The sequence below is a fragment of the Clavelina lepadiformis genome, chromosome 4 (assembly GCF_947623445.1).
Source record: "Clavelina lepadiformis chromosome 4, kaClaLepa1.1, whole genome shotgun sequence".
In the NCBI taxonomy this organism is placed as follows: Eukaryota; Metazoa; Chordata; class Ascidiacea; order Aplousobranchia; family Clavelinidae; genus Clavelina; species Clavelina lepadiformis.
In genome coordinates, this window is record NC_135243.1 from 11,211,683 (window position 1) to 11,226,394 (window position 14,712).

The 14,712-nt window shown below is 34.2% G+C and overlaps 1 protein-coding gene across 4 annotated transcripts in view; it reads left to right on the top strand.

Moving 5' to 3' along the window:
• The window catches only part of LOC143452019 (sodium leak channel NALCN-like), a 71,127-nt gene that overhangs the window by 25,182 nt on the left and 31,233 nt on the right, over positions 1-14,712 (top strand). For all 4 annotated transcript variants that reach the window (XM_076952828.1, XM_076952829.1, XM_076952830.1 and 1 more), the window contains exons 13-18: positions 164-259; positions 1,253-1,357; positions 1,513-1,592; positions 3,703-3,898; positions 5,985-6,185; positions 7,278-7,374. In XM_076952828.1, the coding sequence (XP_076808943.1) occupies positions 164-259; positions 1,253-1,357; positions 1,513-1,592; positions 3,703-3,898; positions 5,985-6,185; positions 7,278-7,374 (775 nt within the window). The remainder of the gene's footprint in view (positions 1-163; positions 260-1,252; positions 1,358-1,512; positions 1,593-3,702; positions 3,899-5,984; positions 6,186-7,277; positions 7,375-14,712) is intronic.

Consider the following 14,712-nt stretch of genomic DNA (forward strand, 5'->3'; position numbering starts at 1 on the left):
TAGGCATTTTCCTAAGACCAGCCAAGTCAGATTTTTGAGTGGACAAGCTATGTGTGCGTTATTTCCAAATACGTGTCCAACTGTTTTTTTCAGTGAGTTATTTTACATGTATAAAACTTGATGTTCGAATAAGTTTGAATAATTGCTTACTCATTTTACGAAGGCATTTGTATCGATGTTTCAAATAATGACTCAAGAAGGTTGGATTGATGTAATGCATAAAGCTATGGATCTTGCTGGCTACCAGACATTTATTCCTGTAAGTAAGTTATGATACTACAAAGTCGCAAACAAAGCAACTTTCACCTGAAACACTTATAATTATTTATAATTTTTGAGTACTAACATATTTCAGACATTAACATATATGTCTTTCATCAGAGTAGGAAACAGATCTATAAATATTTAAACCAGTGTTGTGTAAACATTTTTACAACTCCATACAGAAATAACTGCAAGGAAAAAGGACACAAAATTTATAGCTTAAAAATATGCCGACACAATAAACGATAAAAGGTGTGAATCTGCGTATCGGATAACGGTAGAAATGAAAAGAGCAATTAATTACGTACGTGTTATAGCCATATTAATTATAAAAGTTTAATAAAAACGATAAACCATTTTCATAGGCTTGTTTATTAAGGATTGAATTCAATTATATCATTATAAAAATATTACATAATTACAGTATATAATTATAAATCAGAAGTCATTCTATTTACATTATAAATCAATAGAAATATTTACACAACACTATTTTTAACATTTGCGTCTGTTTCCTACTCTGATGAAGGACATATGTTAATGTCTGAAACATGTTTATACAACAATTTCATGGTATTTGAAGTCCATTTCTGTTCTTCCTACATTAAGTTATAATAGTTGTGGTTTGTGATTTAACTCTTATAAAAATCAGAATTAAGTTTTTTCACAGTACTACATTGTTATAACATCATAATCCATTGCCAAACAATCAGGACATACATGATAGAATCATATTTTGGCAAAGATACATTGATAGACATCACAGTATTGGATTAGTTAAATGTAGACTAATGTAACTGGTATTATATGTTCTTTGATACAAGTTGTGAGGTTGTGGTTTTCTTGAAAACTTCTGTCAGAATTACGGTAGCAAATAAACACTTTACAATTTAAATTAATCGCACATATTAACTTACCAGTCTAATGATTGTTAATATTATTAGGTCTATAGACAAAATATATTACTTTTATACAAATTTTCATTCAGGTTTCGGTATACTTCATACTTTACCACTTATTTGTGACAACTGTCATGATCAGTTTGTTTGTAGCAGTGATATTGGACAATCTTGAGTTGGATGAAAATCTTAAGGTATTGTGTTTTTTATTTTTTAACTAATTTTCGAAATTTCAAAGTTTTTATTTTTGTCTATATGGATTGAGATCCTCTAGATCCTATAAAGGTAATTTGTTGTAACATATTTATGTACACTTTTTTGTATCATTAATTTGAAACCCACTTTAAAGCGTTTGAAGCAATTAAAAGTCAATGAGCAAAGTGTTGATATAAAGCAACCCTTTCGGCTGAGAGTATTTGAACAATTTCCGTAAGTATATTTAGCGTATTCATACTCTATTCAACTTAAACTATATTTAACTATATACCTATTTCTTTTATCTTATTATTTATAAATATTTATGCTGAACTGTATACTATATTTGTTGTTTACTTCGTAAAGTGTATTTGAGTGGAGATCAAAAATTGATCGTAGAGTGCTGATCGTAACTCAAACTGTAGTTCTTTATTGAATTATATAGAACAAAAATCCATATTTAACAGGCATGAGTGTAGACTTCCCCTGACAATTATCATAATTTTTTTGTATATCCAATTTGGTGACTTAATATTGTTTGTCGAATAAGCAAGTCAAGTTATATTAAGGAATGTTAAAAGCTATTGCAAATAAATGATTGACTTTAAAGACATGTTTACAAGTGATTTGAATCTTTTGGCTGATATTAGCAAGAGTAACTTATCTAATAGAATGATTATATAATCAAATTTGTAACAAATCTTATACTTGAGTTTATACTATGTAGAATGGAGGTGAAGAACAGTGCAAAACTTGTACAAGTGTAAATGTCAAAAGTATTTAACAAAGACTGTTGGTTATTTTTCCTGAATGGTTAATATAGTACTGTACTGGGCTGATTACTGTTACTGGGTAGCTTGATTACATCAGTATTCAAAAGTACAAATCATTTTGCTTCATACATGATTATTTATATAAATTGTGTGGCTGTAATGCTTTAACCTGTTCGTCTTAAATTGGTGTAATAGATATGCAGTTAACACATTCATAGATCATTCAACCCAAAACTCTTCCAATAGAGAGAAATAAATTTTTGAGATTGGTGTTTTTCACATCCGAGAAGTTTTTTAATTGGTTCGGCGCCTAAATCCGCGAGGTAATGCTCTCACAGATAAGGTTAAAATCAAGAAAACCTAAATGTGATTCCAAATTATCCTAATGCATGCTTAGGCCTGGAAGCACTGTGCTATTTGTTAATCAGTGACATAACTGATAAGGCAAATTTGCCCCAAGCAAATTTTCATAAATTAGTGAGGCACATTAAATCTGTTTTTATGAAATGGCTTCCTTACTCAATCTAAAACATAGCTAATGTAGACAAGAATGATGGATAGCTAAGTTTTATAAAACTGTTTGTAGTATTTTTGTGATTAAGGGGGCTGTATGTTGTTTCATTTATTATTGCAATATTTATTTTTTGCACATAGGAAAGCATTTCTTCATTTAAGTTGTTATAGAATCTGGAGCGTCAGGCTAAATCCTTTGTCCAGTCCTCGTTCACATTTGTTATTTTTTACTTTTTGGTTTGTTATTTGCTGCTTTTTTGATATTTTCTATATCTGCCTATGGTACCAGAGTTGAAATTCTTCTGCAGGTTTCTTTTTGTAGGTCCAGGTTTCAATGCCAAAGGAGTTGATGGAATTAATATAACTTGCAAGTAGTTTTATTTTTATTCTACGTTTCAAATCTCTACTAAAAATTCTTTCTATTTCTATAAATCACTCTTTGCCTACCCTATATGTGGTTTTTTCTTCTTGACTGCACCTTCCATTTTATACAATTACTGTCTCGAGATATGTGTGGGTTTGTACTTGTTCAAGTCCTCTGAATCTGGTGTCATGTGCAGAACATTGTTGTCTCCTTTTTGTCTATTATTATTATCATGGTTTTATCGAGAAACATGTTATATTTTTTGCCAGTTTTGTTTAATTTAATGAGCATTTCTTGTAACAGCACTTTTGTTTCCACAACAATCTCTGTATCACCTGCATATCTAATACGTACTTATCGATTCTCTTATCTTATCTTACTGTTGGATTTTATATGGTGTACCAGTACCTACTTGTACTATTTACTGTAAAATAAATAGATTTTCAGCAAGATAAGAATTTTAATGATTGAAGTTTTAATGTCTTATAAGATTGCCATGGAACTAAGATTCTGCAAGTTACTACTGGTTTTACCTAAAATAACAGCAAACGTTACATGGAGAGCATTTTCATGACTTACAAACTAGTAGGATATTACAGCAAGTGATTAACTGTAAACAGTTCACATCTATGTCTGTTAAATAATATCCGTTTATCTCGCAAATTTGTAACCTCTGACATTTTATAATTTTTAGGAACAGACCCGACATGGTCCACGTCTCAAAAATGCCTAGTGAATTTGTGATGCCTCGTTTGCGAAATAGTTTTCTTCGTCAGTTTATAAATACCAGGCTGCCTGTAGGTTTGACGTTCTCTGCCTGTCACATAACAGGTCTGCCTCCATACGTGCATACTTATTCTTCATCATGTGATGTGGTTACTTCGGCAGTTGTAAGTTGACTACAACCCATTTTTTGTCAAAATAATGTTTTGAAAACTAACTTTTTATTTTATTTTGGCTAATCTACAACAGGTACGGTATGTATTAGCCAAATATTTATTGGGGTATATTTGTATAGCTCTCAGTTTTGAAAAATGTGCCCACAAAAATTGAGTGTGGATTATACACTAACACCAACTACCCAAATATTTAGTTCTTTTGGTACATGACCCACGGTTTCAGTTTCTCACAAGACATTGCATTCCACTGTATGTTGTCACTGCAAACAAAGGCAAGGGTAGGTGCAAACAACCAAGCATTAGTAGTTTATAAACTATTTATGCTATGTTAATCACTTCGCGGCTTAATTCTTAACTTGATACCTTTCTATTGCGATAACCAAGAAAAGCTTTGAACGGAAGCTGTAGATAGATCTCACTTTGGTTTCTTGGTTTGGAAATTTTAACGAGTTTAATCACTCCAGCTAATGTTTATCACTATATCCACCTACTCAGGGCTTTATTTATGTTATCATTGTTGCAATCAGGTAGATTGTGCCAACTAGGATTCTTGGTTGTAATCAAGTATTAATTGTTTGATTTTTCGTTTACCTGACTTCGTTGATATCCGTGTTCGTTAAGCACTGAGAGACTAGTTGAACATCACAGTACAACAGCCAAGCTGACAGTGTTGTTGAATGTAGTTGTATTATTATGATTCACAATGAAACAACTACTGTTTCCAATTTTCTCTCCTTCATTATGTTTCTTTCACTGCAAAACTAAACTGTACATTTAGAGTGCGTACTGTGCACTGTAACAGTTTATGTAATCCGGAAGTAATAAAAAACTGGACATGTATTGAAAAACAAAGTCAATATATAGCACAGTGTTTGTTCATTAAAACATACAAAATAGAACGATAAGAACATTAAAATATCATCAGATATGCACAAGAATTCCAAAAGGATCTGCACAAGAATTCCAAAAGAAAAAGGGCTAATGATGACAATTAGCACAGTATCTTGCCCCTTGCAAAGTGAATAAAGCCATTATATAATGCAAAAACGTGTATTGTGGTTACATGAAATAAATGTTTTTTTACAGAATTGTTAGCTAAGCATTGGTTGAAGGTTATACAACTCTGCATATATACCTCAATAAATTTTTGTTGATGAATATATTGTTTGTATCAGTGCTTTTCATCCTTTTTAAAGGCAGTTCGCATCTTGTACCGTCTTGGATACTTCATCACCTGATACTGTCCATGCTGTTATTGAAACATTTGGCTGACTGGTGATTTGGTCACTTGTTTATTTTTTCCTGCATACTGCTTATTGAAAGTAAACATTTTCTAAAACAATTCATATAGTTTTATCCTACACTTCACCTCAACTAAACAGAGCAAACTGAAAAGAACTGTTCTTTTTTTCATAATCGATTTTCTACAAATATGTGCATAATTTCAATTCACTGCATCCACAAAGCTATCAAAAATGGTGTCATGTGCCAGCATTTGTAAACCCCTTTGGACTCGTGAGCTATGGAAATAAAATCACAACATGTTTGCTAAGACAGTCTTGAAGTCATTATGTGAGATTTTTACTTTGCAAGCCTATTATCTATGAAGCATATGTTATGTCCGAGTTAAACTACAAAAAAACGAACACGATCCAAGTGCAATTCCCAGTCGCAGTGCCATTGTAATATGATTGAGCAAGTTATCAAAGGAACTTCCTTTTGTTTGGTGATACTGATGAATAATTTCAAATTTGCGCAATGCAAAAAGAAGTGTCAAAAAAATTGTGATATCATACCAAATTGTTATACAATTTTTTATGACATTTGCATTTTTGCACTTTATGCATTATTTGAAACCAAAAAGTCTTTTATTAACCTAAATAATAATAAACAAACTAAGAAATTATTATAATGAAGTCTCAAGACTTCAGAAGAAATTAGCAGAGAAAGGAATTTCATCCGCACTGCATGTTTTTTTATTCGCCCCATTATGTATAGTCTCACAGGTTGGGAAGCACTGGTTTGTATTCTTATATAGTTGTATTCATTTTTACACACATTTTATTTCACTGGATAGTTGGCTTCCCAACTTGCTCTGCCTCAGGATGGTTCTTATTGTCTAATTACTAAAGAGGATGCTATGTATGAATCAAACTTTAAAATGCAACGAAAACCAAATTTTAGAAGCAGATTGTTATGGAGAAGATCACACATGATTTCAAAAAAAGAGAAAGCGAATATTAAATGTGGAATGAATACACTCAGTACTAACAGAAAAGTAAGTTTAAATTGTGATGGGTGTTATGAATTTAGTTTTCCTCTGCTCTTAATTGAATTGTGTGTTTGTTATGCCTCTAGCATGTTATTATTGTGAAGCGCGAAGTGTGTTTATTTTGTTAAATAAAGTATTGTGGTTAATCACTTTACGGTTCCAGCTGAGTTTGCTCTTATAATAATTTACTAACGTTGTAGGTTAAATTCCGTTATAAGTTTGTTTAGATTTGTTCATGTTACACTTCAATTAAACAAACTTATATCGGTAACTAAAAATGGCAACTGATTTAACGGATATAAGCCTTTAAAGCCTATGAGGCTCGATGCCAACCCCAAATCGTCAAAAAGCGGCAAGCAGCTGAGACATTGGTTGAAACTATTTTTAAGTTTTTGGGAAAACTGTGACGGGGTCTCATCGGCTCAAAAATTGGATAATCCTAATAAACTCAGTTGGCAAGCTTGTCTATGTGCATTTTGTGATAAATGTTTTTGTGTTTGCATTGTTGTGCTCTATTTCATACTATTCAGCAGCATCAGTGAACATTAGCAAGTGTCATTAGTGCCATGTATAAGAGTAGAACCATCAAGTAAAACTTGTGTTGCACTGTTGCGAGTCTGGAGCATTAACAAGCTTACCTTGAAACAACAGCCATGAAAACTAATTATGATATTTACTGGGTTGTAAACCATGGTTTATTAAGTTTTTGTATCATCAATTTTGCGGCTTACAATCGAGGACTCCTTATATTTTTTAGGTAAACCAAAATTTTATCTGTTTGTGATATTGTTGTGAAGAATAGGAAGTGCTGTATGTTGCAGAGGCTTACTGAACCATTACTTGCTACTTACAATCGAGGGCAGCTTATTAACTTTTTAGTACCAATAAATTTGGCTTACAATTGACTAAAGGCGGTATTTAAATAAACTCGTTTTTTAAATTGTGAAAAACTATGCCCTAAGAAAAAAAGTCAAACATATTACTAATATTTATTAGGATTTACTATTAGTGTTTTAAAATGCTTTTTCAACCTAAAATTTGTTTTGAAATGATCATTGTGTTGCTTAGACTTATGCTTAATAACTGCTTGTTTTGCAGAATCAAATTAGTCATTTAAGTGAAGTTACCAACATGGCAATGCCAGTTATGCTGGAATCACTAATGCGAGATTGTTGTCAACAGGCTACAAATACAAGTAATACTTAGGTGTAGATGACTAAATGTTATGACTACAATATTCATGTTATCAAATACAAACTAGTGTTTTCTGCTTTAAAATATTTTAAATTCTGCTTTTTGTTGTATGAGGAAAGCACACTTTGTGAACAGACGCTATTAGTACAGTATTTAGTATAATAGAGATCAATATTGGTAACCAGTAGCTGTATAGGTAAAATAAGCAAGTTCTCAAAAACATACTAATAAATAAGTGAATTTATTTCCTGATAAAAGTCATTTGTGTTGTGGAAATGTGGGGGATTAAACTCTTCTGAAATATGGTTTGTTTGTTATACACTTTTTGTGTACTGAGTACCCAGTAAAAGCTTGTTTAGTTTAAGCTGAAAGTTTTTCATAAATTTGCTGGAGTTATCCACAGCTTGACTTATTTGAAGTGGGTAAAGAATTTATAGGCATGCGCTATCACTGGATTTGTAAGTTACCTTAAAATGGCTGTCACATTAAAAATAAAAAATGAGTATTAGACACGCAATAATAATTAATTTTTGAGCTTGTTATCGCAAGGTTATGAGACTCGTTGTAGTCACTCGTTTCCTATAAAAGAAAGTTTCAAAAATGTGCTTTATGTCACATGTAGGTTTGTCCTAAAGTAACCTGGAGACCAGAATAAATTGATAACTGTCTAGTTAACTGCAAACATCAAATTTGATTGTTACACCTAGGCTAGAAATTATTGATTCAGTTTTCTCACACTTTAGGTCAGTAACTTGCTATTTTTGTTATATTGAATCATTTGCATCCTAAGCTTATTTCTTTTCAAAGTGGGGCTTAATTTAAAATATAGTTGCCAGTAAGTATACTAAAGAAAGCATATTTGATATTTTATAATGGTTAGTTATTGCCTAAGTCAGATCGCAAATTTAATCCTCCCCATTATGATGGAGATGACGGTTTTTATTTTGTCGCAATATAAAAAAAGCAATATATTTAATGACTGGACTTAGTTGTAGTTACTGTAATAGTGGTAGATTATTTAGGTAAATTTTGGTTGGAATACCTCGTCATAGAGAGAGAGAGAGAGAGAAAGAGAGAGAGATAATTTATTTCACCATTTAAAGTAAAACTAAAGTACAGTGAGACCTCGTTAATCCGGACCACTTCGTTTCGTCAAAAAATGTCGGTTTAGCGGTGTATCCGGATTATCGGAAAGTAAAAAATCAATCAATCTTGCAAATGCAGTACCGTGTTCAAAACGCAGTATACACCTTACTCCAATTCTAAATACCGAGTTTCTGGCTGGACAACAACTAAAATAAAATTATATTTTTTGTATGATCCGACCCAGTGTCGAACCCCAGAACCACCGTATTAAAGACGAATGCTCTAAGCCAGAAGTGACGAACATGCGGCCGCAAATCGGTTTGACAACCGCTCTTGCATGACGAAGCATTCCGGCGGGACCAGCAGTCTTGAACTTTCTTTGACCTGTTTCTAATCTTGCGCAATGCGATATCAAAAGCTGATAGCACGATTGAGTTGCAGCAGTATGTCTTCAATAGATTGCCGCACTCAACCGATGTACTGTACGTATTTTTTTGCGACCGCAAAAGCGTTGTTTGTTACTGTTGACGAACAATTTATTTTTTCGTTTCTAATATACTGTACAGTATTTCATAGTATGACTAAAAAGCTTACTCAGCTGTAACTGACAAAGTGGCTTGCCACAACGAATAGGTTCGTCACCCCTGCTCTAATCACTAAGTTATCTCCACAATCTTAATCCATTTTTATTTATCAAAATGCATCAATATCGCAAGATGGCAAGAACAGAAACTTAATGGGAAATCAAAACAAACAATTTATTACTTAAAAAAGTCGGTTATCTCACGTTGCACGAGTGATTCTTTACTGAAAGATTGTATGTTCCTTTTCATAGCCCACGCACTGTCAAGATAATTTGTGACTTTCGGCAATGAAGAGTGTTGCTCAAAGTAATAAATCAAAGTAGAAATTGCAGATATGGCCCCGTTTGTTGTCACTGCACGAGGTGGACTTTCTGTCTCATCATGGTCAGTTTCGGATTCACTGTAGCGTTGAGTGGGTGGGTTAACAATTTCAACAATGGCCTCATCGGACAAAACTTCGCCAGTACAAATCCCAGTATCAACGTCTAGCCAGTCACAAACAGACATGAGATGTTCACTAGAGATTGTATGGAATCCTTGCATGTCTCTTTGGATTTTTTCAACCACTTCTGCCTCTGTCCCACATGCCGCCGATGTAATCTTAGCCTAAGAGGCCCTGGGAATGATGCCAGTATGCTCCCAACAGTTTTGAATTGTTTGCATCTTAACATAATTCCACGCCTCTCTGATCAAGTGCAGTGCTTCCCAAAGATTAATGGCCATTGGCTGATCATTTTCTATGGACTGCAAGAAATGTTTGGTCAATCCTTTTCGATAGTAAAGCTTGAAATTTCGAATTATCCCAGCATCATTTGGTTGAAGATGAGCCGTTGTATTTGGTGGTAAGATATGCACCTGAACATTTTCTAAATCTTCTGGAACTTTGTGACTGGCAGCATTGTCAAGAAGAAGCAGAATTTAAGTTTTTGCTTTATCATACTTCGGTCAAAATCTTTAAGCCAATCTGTAAATACCATACTTGTCATCCAAGCTTTACTGTTGTGTCTATATGTGACATACACGTTTGGATCAAGATCCTTTCCGAAACAGCGGGGCCTTTTTGCTCTTGCAATTAACAAAGGCTTTAGCGTATCTGATCCAGTTGCATTTGAACAAAGACCCACCGTTATCCGCTCTTTATTTTTCTTCTTCCCTTTTACTGGACCTGTAGCCAGTGTTGCATCCGTCTCCAAGCGATAAAACAACCCTGTCTCGTTCATGTTACAGACGTTTTCTAAAGCAAAGTTAGCAATGTTTTGTTGTAAATTTTCCCTACCATTTGAAACTTCAACAACATCAGCTGCAGCAGATTCTCCGTGAACTTTTTGCAATGCTATTCCGTGTCGTTTCTTAAAACGATTCAACCAGCCTTTTGAATAAGCAAAATCTTTAACACCAAGTTGCTCTCCAAAAGTTTTGGCTTTTTCTTTTAGCATGTCGCATGTAACCGGCAGATTTCGTGAATGGACATCTGTAAACCACAGAAAAATAGTGGATTCTAACTCTGGTTCCTTGCAGGGCCTAGCTCTTGTAAGGCTTTACGCTTGATGTCATCTGGTGATAGTCATTTTCCCTTTTGTTTAAGAATGTCGGAAATTGTTGACCTTCCTACATTTATTCCCCATTTTAAGTTGAAATGCTGTCTAATCTCATTTTGCATTGCCTTTTTATGATCCCGCTGGTATTGAGGGATCTGCTGCTTCTTTTAAGTTGATATTTCAATTCTTGTACGTTTAGATGGTGGCTCTGATGAGGCATACTGAATAGCACAGTTAAATTTTTTTACAAAGAGCAACGCTGTACAGTACTGTACTTTTGAATCAATAAAGACCGCAATGTTATAATGCGTAGATCAAGGGTCTGCAACCTACGGCCGCCATGCGCAATCGTCCGGCCCGAGACATATTAATTAGTTATCACAAGAATACGGCCCGGCGTTTCTTATTGAGTTTCATACTGCAGTGATAGCACTGTTTGAAAAAATCGTGGTATTGTTACGCCATTAGTACGTTGTACTAGTCTATTTTTACGCCATAAAACTGGTGCGAAGGCGGTAGACTAGTATCTCGTACTAAGTACGAGATTGTCTGTAGACTAGACTAGTCGTTATAGATACAAAGAGTGACGAATTGAAGGCAAAATTTCATACAAAGGGCATATCGCTGCTTGACTTTTACAAAAAGTACCTTCTTGAAAGTGGTCTTTATCCCAGATTGACCAACGATGCAAAAACAAGGCATCGATGTTTGGTTGCACGTACACATGTGAACAAATGTTTTCATCAATGAAATTCACGAAGAACAAGCTAAGATCACGCATTTCCGACGCCCATTTAGAAAATGTTCTGGTTCTTGCTTCATCTGACTTGTCACCAGATGTTGAAAAACTTTCACAAAGCAAGCAGCATCAAGTGTCACATTAATGCTGTGTTGTTGAAGTGTGAATACATAAATTTTGTTCTTTTTGTGATTGGTATGATTGAGATTGCAGCAATGTAGCATAATATACTGAAGTGAGTGTGAATTATAGTATTAATGAAAATTCCGGCCCGCCGAAGAGTTGTGTACTCGACATTTGGCGCGTGACTAGCAAAAGGTTGCCGACCCCTGGCGTAGATAATCGGTTATTGTTTCGTCAACTAACTACATACTGTATTAGGACAATCGTGAATCATTTTCGCTTAACTGTTAATAATCCGGTTTATCGGATTTTATTGCTATTGGTTTAGTACATTTGTTCCAAAACTTTTGTGTCGGAGTCGGACAGCGGGGATTCCGGATTAAAGGGGTAAAATGCATAGGAAGAAATCCGTTCCCGGCAGTTTTTGTGTCGGATAGCGGGGATTCCGGTTCATCGGGGTCCGGATTAACGAGGTCTCACTGTATCACAATACAATTCAACACAATTAATTTGTGTGGGGCAGCGAAATGACCTCACGATCATCCAGGTCAGTTGCCCCAGATTCTATTGCAAAAAAAGGAAATAGAAATGGATAGTAAAAAAACTGAAACTGAAACTCAAAAACAAAAACAGAGACACACCACAGAACCAACAGCGGAACGTTTTCTTTTAACCGAATCAACTATCATACATCCATCATCCTATTCACAATTATCCGAACAGCACTTCCCTTGCACAAGTCCTCTTCTCAATTGATATGAGAAATATTTATGAAACTTAATTATTTTTATATTGTTTGTTAGGTTATTCCAAAAATTAGTTCGTTAAGATTTTAACTTTTTACTGTTTTGGCAAGAATAACTTGTCCTGTAATGATCTAGTGTTATATTTGTGTGCTGTTTGGATTTCGCTGAAATAGTCATTCAATATTTGGGAAAGAAAATTTATGAAAAAATTTGCATGAATTTGCCTGTCTGTAATTGAAAGATTTGAGATATATTTAGAATATCGTTTACTCTATAAAGTGTAGTTAGTTTGATATATTTGTTACTACAGTGGGACCTCGTTAATCCGGACCCCGAACAACCGGAATCCCCGCTATCCGACACAAAACTGCCGGGAACGGATTTCTTCCTATGCATTTTACCCCTTTAATCCGGAAACCCCGCTGTCCGACTCCGACACAAAAGTTTTGGAACAAATGTGCTAAATCAATAGCAATAAAATTCGATAAACCGGATTATTAACAGTTAAGCGAAAATGATTCACGATTGTCCTAATACAGTATGTACACTGGGTAGTTAGTTGATGAAATAATAGCCGATTATCTACGCATAATAACGTTGCGGTCTTTATTGATTCAAAAGTACAGTACTGTACAGCATTGCGCTTTGTAAAAAATTTTAGCCGCACAGCTTTTTAGTCATACTATGAAATACTGTACAGTATTTTAGAAACGAAAAAATAAATTGTTCATCAACAGTAACAAACAACACTTCCGCGGTCGCAAAAAAATACGTACAGTACATCGGTTGAGTGCGGCAATCTATTGAAGACATACTGCTGCAACTCAATCGTGCTATCAGCTTTTGATATCGCATTGCGCAAAGATTGGAAACAGGTCAAAGAAAGTTCAAGACTGCTGGTCCCGCCGGAATGCTTCGTCATGCAAGAGCGGTTGTCAAACCGATTTGCGGCCGAATGTTCGTCACTTGGAGAGCATTCGTCTTTAATACGGTGGTTCTGGGGTTCGACACTGGGTCGGATCATACAAAAAATATAATTTTATTTTAGTTGTTGTCCAGCCAGAAAGTCGGTACTTAGAATTGGAGTAAGGTGTATACTGCGTTTTGAACACGGTGCTGCATTTGCAAGATTGATTGATTTTTTACTTTCCGATAATCCGGACACCCCGCTAAACCGACATTTTTTGACGAAACGAAGTGGTCCGGATTAACGAGGTCTCACTGTATTGGTAAGTAGTCTTGCTATTTTGTTGTGAATTATATTTAATGGTTTTAAAACACTATTTTTTGTAGATCCCCAAGCCAATATACCGTATTGTAAAGCACTGTAAACTAGACTATAGTATAACATCATCAGAACCTTTTTATTGGTAAATTGCCGAATTTTGTACAAGACACCACAGATTCATGACAGTTTTTTGCAAAGATCTTCAACATGGTGATTCCATTTAAATTGTTCATCTGATATTATGCCTAAATATTTAATTTGGTTAGCCCTTTCTATTTTCTTGCCATTTATGGCCAGGTTCACTTTTCGCCATTTACAGATTTTAGATGGTTCTAAACTGACTGACTGATCCTTGTGGCACACCTATTGAGATGTGCCTTTGCTCTAATAAGTAATCACCACATTTGACATATTGTTGTCTACATGTCAAATATGATGTTATCAATTCGTTAGCTTTGTCACAAATGCCATAGCAATTTAATTTCATAAGTAATTGCCTATGAGGTACAGTATCAAAAGCTTTCTTAAGGTCAAGAAACACCATACACATGTATTTATTATTTTCTATTTGTTGGTTTGCATATCGATTGATATATTTCTTACTGCTAATACAGTGGAATGAAGCTTTCGAAATCCTAATTGGTTATGGTGCAGAATTTTGTTATTATTAATTAAGTATATAGGTCTGATGTATAGAATTTATTCAATTACATTATTTAATTGTTCGATAGTTATTAGGATCATATTTGGCTCCATTTTCGTACACTGGGATCACTTTGGCTATTTTGAGTTCTGGCGGGTAGCTACCAGTGTTTATGGCTTGGATAAAAGTATGTGCTAGTGGTTCTCAGATTAGATACTTGCAATCTTTTAGTATCTTGGCTGGTATATCATCATATGCTGGCGATTTGTTGCTTTTTAGTTGACTTATTTGATGTATCAACTTCCCAGTTATCTGTTTCAATAGTTTCCAATTTTTTCGAATAAATCTTTTTAAAATAGCGAGTCCAGTCATGTGTTTTTTCATTGTCTTTACATTCATAAACTATTTTGTGTTCAATGCTTACAAAATGTTCATTTAGCAAGTTGCCACAGGTCAGTAGTTGTCACACCATTTATTTCAAATGAATTTGGTAATATATTTGTTTGACTACGTTTATTCAATAATTCATTAACGACTTTCCAAGTTATGCTTGTATCGTTGTGAGCTTCCTTGAATTAGTTTTTATACTACATGGTATTGGATAATTCTTGAGTTTGGTCAACCTATTTCGATATTTTTTATATGTATTAAA